This window comes from Scatophagus argus, chromosome 12 (genome assembly GCF_020382885.2).
Source record: "Scatophagus argus isolate fScaArg1 chromosome 12, fScaArg1.pri, whole genome shotgun sequence".
Lineage (NCBI taxonomy): Eukaryota > Metazoa > Chordata > Actinopteri > Scatophagidae > Scatophagus > Scatophagus argus.
Window position 1 is genome coordinate 16,804,520 of NC_058504.1, and position 6,896 is coordinate 16,811,415.

A 6,896-nucleotide genomic window follows, 5' to 3' on the forward strand; every position below is an offset into this window, starting at 1 on the left:
CAAACTCCATCTATTGGTCCTGTGCTCATGCCATCAGTCCCCTCAGACCCAAGTCCACTCGTTCAGATACAAACCCAAACACTTGATTGACACGACTGCAGTGCTAAATGCAAGAATAGTCAATTTGCTTGACAGAGAGCCAGAGTCCTTGTCTAAGTGTGCAGTTATATGAACAAGCTAGGAACTGACTCTGCCCAACTGCCACCACTTTACATGAGTAAGAGATGCTTAGGCATCTCTCAAGTCCCTCCACACACGTTCTCTTGTCTTCTGTCCTGTTTTAAACAGCACACATCTTAGAAACACGTCAAACATCAGGCCAGAGGACTTTTTATTTATTGTTAATCAATACTGACAGCATTTACATATATTAAACAAAATGGCAACGCCAGGCAACTGCAGAGAGGGTAGCAAGGTCATGTAGCTCCTCTGGCCACCCTCTCCTCCAAGGTGTTGAAAAGGCAACGTCAGATAACAGTGCCACACAAACCTAAAAATATCCCCCCTCATCCTCCACCCGCACTGCAAAGGCAGAGGGAAACGGGTCGCAATAATCTGCTTTTCCGGGTCTTATCTGAAGAAAGGCAGAGATGTATGCTGCTCTATCTCTGCCAGTGTGATCACTGCCACTGCTTTTCTGAGCTTTTCTGCTCCGCCGCCGACCCGAGCAAAGCTGGTGGGAAGTGCGCGCACCCGTTTTCTTTTGCTCCGACAATCCGGCTCAGTTAAACATAAACTTAGTGAGCGCAGTTGAGCTTCAATAGCATGAAAATTAAAAGTCAATGCAATATTTTGTTCCTTGCAAAAAAGCATTAAGTAATAATAGTGCTATAATAAATTAGACCTTACGGTAATCATACAGTACATTGTTATAAATAATATTTTTTTTAAAAGCGTGTGCATCACTTGCACATTGATTTTATGATATCAGGTGGTTCAAACACCTGTTAGTGAGGAATGTGAAGGAATTTCTGCTGAGCAGAAATGCTTGTTTTTAAGTTCTGGTATTGTTCCTACAATGTGCATACTTAACATTGTTACAACATTATAATAAATCACATACTGCTGTAACAATGTTTTGTAACATACATGTCATTTAAATCTGGTTGAACTGACACGAAAAGTGCACTTGTTTAGTGAATGTCAGATTTTATTGAAATTCTGTTTCTCTCTCTCTCTCTCTCTACTCACACTTACCTGCACTCAAAGCAACGTATGAAGTAAACTGAGAACCACTATTTTAAGTGTGTGGGAATTATTTTCTGCACTTTAAGAAGCTTTAGGTTTGTGAGAATATGCGTGAAAAGAAAAACCATACTGATATCTTCCACAAGAGTGTATAAAAGAAAAGATTAATATGGTTTGTCTATGTGCTCCCACAACTTACTGTCACAGTAACTAACTAAGGATGGATATTGGACACATTTTGTTCCACCAACACGTCTTTTCCATTAGAATGCACTATTTTCATTATATGAAGAACCAAATTCTTTTCGATAAATTAAACACTGCATGGGACTACAGGATTGTACCTTTATATTCCTCTTTGCGGACAGTATTTCACCCTCAGCAGCATCACAGTTCAGGAAAGTGAGCGATCCACATTCCCCTGGGCAGACACTCGTGTGTAGCGTGTGTGTGTGAGTAGTATGACAGGCAGCATTCGGCGGTGTTTAAATCATTTGCCCCGATCGTGGACAGCGCAAATGTGTGTGGTAATGGGAGAGTCCCTCAAAAGGTACCTGGTCTACAGGAAGGGGAACAGTCTCTTCTTGAGGATGTAGAGAACTGTGGCGAGGAAGAGGGCAAGTGCCAGGAAGATTAGCAGTTTATCAGTGAGCTCCCTGCGGTTGTATTTGGTGATGAGTTTCCTCCCGAGCTGGATGGTCCCCGTCATGGTCTTAAATTCGTCATTGGTCTCTTGGACTGTCCTTGAGGACGTTGCTTCAAACAGAAGAGAAGACTGCTCTCAATACAAATTCAACTAAACTAAACCGACATTTTAAGGATCTTTGGACATTGTGCCCATGCCATAAATAAGATAATTAGGAATTTTGGGAACGTTATGTTATGTTTCCTTCACTTACCTAGTGATGTCATGGTCTCCTCGCTCTGCTGAACCTGCTGTGCCATCATCCGGCTGATGCTCATGAGATTCTCAGTAATATCACTAGCTGTCTGAGCCAAGGACTCTTTGGTCATCTTCCTGAAAAAAACAAAAAAAAAACGAAAAACAAAAAACAAGACTCATGAACGGACTAGAAAGATGCAAAAACAATGTACTTTTCAATTACAACACTGAAAATACTTTTATAAGGCATAAAGCTGGTTCTTGCCTGTGTCCCTCTCATTTATGAGACAGTTTCTCTCGCAAGCACAACACATTGTCAGCTCACCTTTGCCTCACTGCACTATTTGTTCCATTAAGAAGTGCCTGCTTTTCCATGTTGTCTATGGACAGTTTGCTGGTCAGGTTGGCTTTCCTCCAAGCTGTCTGGTTACTGAAAAAATCAGAATCAGAATCAGAATCGTCTTTATTGCCATGTAAGTGAACAGGTTTCACATTGCGAGGAATTTGTCTTGGTGATTGATGCATACATAGAATGGAAAAACGAGTAACATATTATAATAGAATAAAATAAAATAGAATAAGGTAAAACAAAATAAAATAAGATAAGTAAAATAAATATGGTTCTGGAGGTAGTACAAAAGCGAGGTAGTACAGGGTGGAAGTAGTGCAAGTAGGTGAGGTAAACAGTGCAAATGGTCAGCAGGTGGATCATGACATGACAAAACAACCACAACAACAACTTTATGTAACTTTAAACAAGCAATTTTCACATGCTACTCCTCCACATTATTACTGAAAATAAGACAACAGTTTACAGTTGTAAAAGTTGGGGAATGGTTGACAATTAAAATCTACAGGCATTACCTTAGCATTTGTTTTCTGTGTCCCTCTACCTGACCAATCATAGCTTGCTTGTCTGACTCTTTGTCCTGCTCCTTAGCCAGTTGCTCGAAATCCTGCCAAAGAAACACAACAGCACCAATATTTCCTGAGCCGTTTATTATCATGAAACCAAGAGCAAGTGGTTGATGCACAGCCAATAATGAGGTTCTCACATGTTTGCTCAGACATTCACACGATATTCAGTTTCTTACCTGAATCCGCAGTCTGAGGTTGTGGAAACTCTTTTTAACCTCTGTGTTCAGCTCTGTCAGCTTGCTTTGAGGACCTGTGCACTCACTAATATCCTGGTGAGACATCAAAACAAGAAGGACACGTGACTTCCATATCATTTGGGAAGCAAAGACATGCTGCAGGAAGGTACGTGTTGTGGCAGTCTCAGCTGTTCTATCAGGATGAAATACCATAGGAGATCACTGTAAGCCCGGGTGCATTGTAGGAAAGGAAATGGAAAGGAAAAATGGAAAAATCAGAATTCTTGACTGAATATGCACAGAATAATGAGCTAAACCCTTGGTGTATTTGGATTTTTTAGCTTACAAATGACTTTAACTATAAATCAATTATCCAAATCATTTTCTATTAATTTCAGAACTAAGTGACCCAGTCACGTAAGATATCGACTGGATTTATAATATTACACAAAGCTGATAGAAATGTCTTATTTTTTTGCACGTTTATCTAACCATTTAATTTGTTTTTGATCTGACTGAACTAACGGTCTTTAATTTTTGATACCGATTGTCCAGATTTCCTGCTATTTCACTGAGTATTTTAAGCTCAATTTGATGTAAATAGTCAATTCTGACTAAGAGATATAACTCCATCGGCAGGTAAGTGTAGGGACAGCTCATTTCCAGAAAACGGCTCTAACTGTCGGCACACCGGCTGACTGCAGCTGGAAACAGGAGATGTAGCATAAATGCTAACAGACAAAAACACTCGTCCCTTCAATGACAAGCTCAAAAACGGACGTGTCTTAACACGGCACCAAGTAATCTTACCAAATGTACATTCGCACCTGAATGAGAGCTTTGATTTCCAAGTCATATTTCAGTATTTCTTGTTCACATATTCGTACGTGGACATCTGAAGACGCCATGTTGCCAACGTAGTCGGCCTGATGTACGGCAAGCCGGAAGTCTATTTTAAACTTCGACTTTCAGTTTTGGCCAAACTGCCAGATCCATGGCATCAAAAACATACACTGCTTACAAAATAACCAACCGAAACTAATTCAATATAATGCATAATATAGAAAAAAAGCAAATGAAAAGTCTTATAAGTACATACTTGGTAATACTAATAAAATCTATGGTGAAAATAACATGTACGTGTTCTTTACATGTCAAGACACGTGTGAGCAAACACGTGTGTATATCCAAATATATGTGTATACATGTGCACACACAGGATGACTTTATTTAACAGGACAATTAAGTCATTACACTAATGAATTAGGCAAAGCAAAATAAAAATGCTAGAGACCAGTCGGGTTGATTATTAATTTATTACTTAACAAATATTGTATTGTATCACTAATACAACCAGACAAAAAGACATTAAACACACAGCACATCATTTACTGAAAGGCAAGTTCATTCATATTAACAACAGCAATAAACTCAATATACATAATGTAAAAACCCAACAACATCAAGTGAAGGTTGCTTTAATTTAACAAAAGCACATTCAGCGAGATCTCTCAGTGCTCCTTTGGGAATCATTCTGTACAAGGCACCAGTGTGGGCATCACTCAATAATCACACAAGGGTCTGAGTTTAAGGCGATTCAGATGGAATCTCTGCTCACTGATGGGAGTGAGCAGTACACATCCATTGGTATGCAGTAGTGTCAGGTCCTGTTCTGCTGAAAAAAAAAAATCACAATGAATAAACGTTTAGGAGAAAACCAAGCCAAGAGATAAACTACATTATCAACAGGCTACATGTTGTATGAGTGCAGTGCCTGTAGGTAGGTTCAATACTTTATTCTTCAGATGAAGATTACCTGCAATGATCAGGAGTCCTGGGAGGGTAAATTAAGGCCAGTGGAAGCTCAGATACCAAATGGTGTCAGTGGACAAAGAAGGCCCAATAAGTGGGTTCAGCTGGGCAAGAATTGCTATCAGCCAGCTGATGGACAGAAAGATCAAATGTGTCAAAACAAAACTATTCACACCCTTCAAAACTCTGTGATATGGGTTGTTTCCTTCAGTCTAACATTTATTGTTCTACATAGTACTAAACTGAGGGTTATGGGGAAATAATTTCACTTGGCTGCAACACTTCTTCGTCTCTACTGCACCCTTTTGCCCATTTGACATGTAACAGGACACCATACGCACACTTGCACCTAACTGTGAACATAAATAATTTACTATAACACAGAATACACTTTATACATAACAGCACTGTACACCTGCTCCTTACTTTGGCTCCATTATTTTGATTAAACACGTGCTGTGGGTATACACAAATGTTTTAAAACACAGACTGCCACAACATGATGTTAAAGAAATCTTGGTATATTTCCGGGATTATAATACTTACAACAGGTAGCAGCAAACTGAAGTTAACACCAGCATTGTGACTATCACTCTGCGGGAATACGAGAAAGTGTTTAGAAGTGGTATACTTAACATCCCATTACTGCATACATGGTTTTCAGTATACATCACAGGTCACAGCTCGATCTCGTGATGCCAGTGACAAACGGGGAAATAAGGGAAGTTGCACTGAGCACATTTTCCAGAGATGGAGAAAAAAAATACTCTTGAGTGTGGTGTCGACATTTAAGGAAATAAACGATACAGATTTAAGGCAGGAAGATGTTAACAACCTGAGCATTTAAAAGGCAATACGGATGAAGTTTCCCTCGACTCGCGCAGGAGGAAGGGCTGACAAATTAGCTCCAGTTAGCTAACAATAACTTTTATTTAACGTCACCAGCGAGTTAAGTTTAACGTTTAGATTGCCGAGACTGTTAAAACTCAGAAACCTATTTAATAAGGCCGCGCTAGGTTATAGACTCCACATATACCTGTATTAAATGAGAATCATGAGAAAACATACTTTAAAAACCTGAGTTAGTTAAGCTTTGAACTGGCTACAGGAGCTAGCTAACAAACTTACCCTCTGTTTGGTCCTTTGGGGATGAACCAGGGCACAACTCCTCCAACAATACCCCAAAACAGGGTCATCACTGACATGGCAATCACAAAACGCAGCTCCGCCATCGTAGTACTTTATTTTAAACCACGAATATATCAGAAGTACAAACTTTTGACTTGAGAAACTTCAGAGCTGCCCAGCTGTCAGAACAAGCAGCAGGACGACGGAGGAAAAGGCAGCTCGTATCACATGACCAAACGCAGAGGGAGGGCTTAAGTGAGTCCGCACAATGTTGTATTAAATATTTGTTCGCAAAATCAAAGTCTGAAACTCCAGGAAGACGAGGGCAAATTTTCTGTAGAACAGCGCACTATTTCATATATAATTACAGCTTTACAAATGCAACCGGTTAAGTTGTAAACTAAAGATTATGACAATTTTGCATAGCAAGCAGTTAAAGTAAATGCCTGAACTTCAAACACCATTTTGGGAAGTTAATTTACTTAGGCATTTTATTTCGAAATGGTTTTCACGTAGTAGTTTATTTCGGACTTCCTATAATCGGAAAAGTTCATACTGCGGTAAAAAGTGACACCTATTGCTCATTTTGTAGAATTGCAAAATTATCAGCACCATACCAGCAACATCAGACTGCTGTTGTTAAAAAGTACACTATATAAAAAGTACACTATATAGACAAAAGTATTGGGATGGGGCAAAGTCCATAAAGACATGGTTGGATGATTTTGGTGTGGAAGAACTTGACTGGCCCACACAGAGTCCTGACCTCAACCCCATCCAACACCTTTGGG

The 6,896-nt window shown here is 39.6% G+C and overlaps 2 protein-coding genes across 3 annotated transcripts; both read right to left on the bottom strand.

Annotated features, from left to right (window-relative positions):
• Nucleotides 1–307: 307 nt before the first annotated feature.
• bnip1a (BCL2 interacting protein 1a) lies at nt 308–4,148 on the bottom strand. The gene is made up of 6 exons (XM_046406431.1): nt 3,993–4,148; nt 3,166–3,258; nt 2,936–3,027; nt 2,397–2,501; nt 2,088–2,206; nt 308–1,944 (listed from the first exon to the last, which is right to left on the bottom strand). Exons 1-6 carry the CDS (start codon nt 4,071–4,073, stop codon nt 1,748–1,750), a joined length of 687 nt encoding a protein of 228 aa, XP_046262387.1. The 5' UTR covers nt 4,074–4,148; the 3' UTR covers nt 308–1,747.
• Nucleotides 4,149–4,462: 314 nt separating this feature from the next.
• Nucleotides 4,463–6,340, bottom strand: atp6v0e1 (ATPase H+ transporting V0 subunit e1). 2 transcript variants are annotated; one of them, XM_046406434.1, is made up of 4 exons: nt 6,106–6,340; nt 5,524–5,571; nt 4,982–5,106; nt 4,463–4,840 (listed from the first exon to the last, which is right to left on the bottom strand). In XM_046406434.1, exons 1-3 carry the CDS (start codon nt 6,207–6,209, stop codon nt 5,013–5,015), a joined length of 246 nt encoding a protein of 81 aa, XP_046262390.1. In that variant the 5' UTR covers nt 6,210–6,340; the 3' UTR covers nt 4,463–4,840; nt 4,982–5,012. The 2 variants fall into 2 exon arrangements, with proteins under 2 accessions (XP_046262390.1, XP_046262389.1); XM_046406433.1 differs by having other exon boundaries at nt 4,463–4,837; nt 6,106–6,338.
• Between the last annotated feature and the right edge of the window lie 556 nt (nt 6,341–6,896).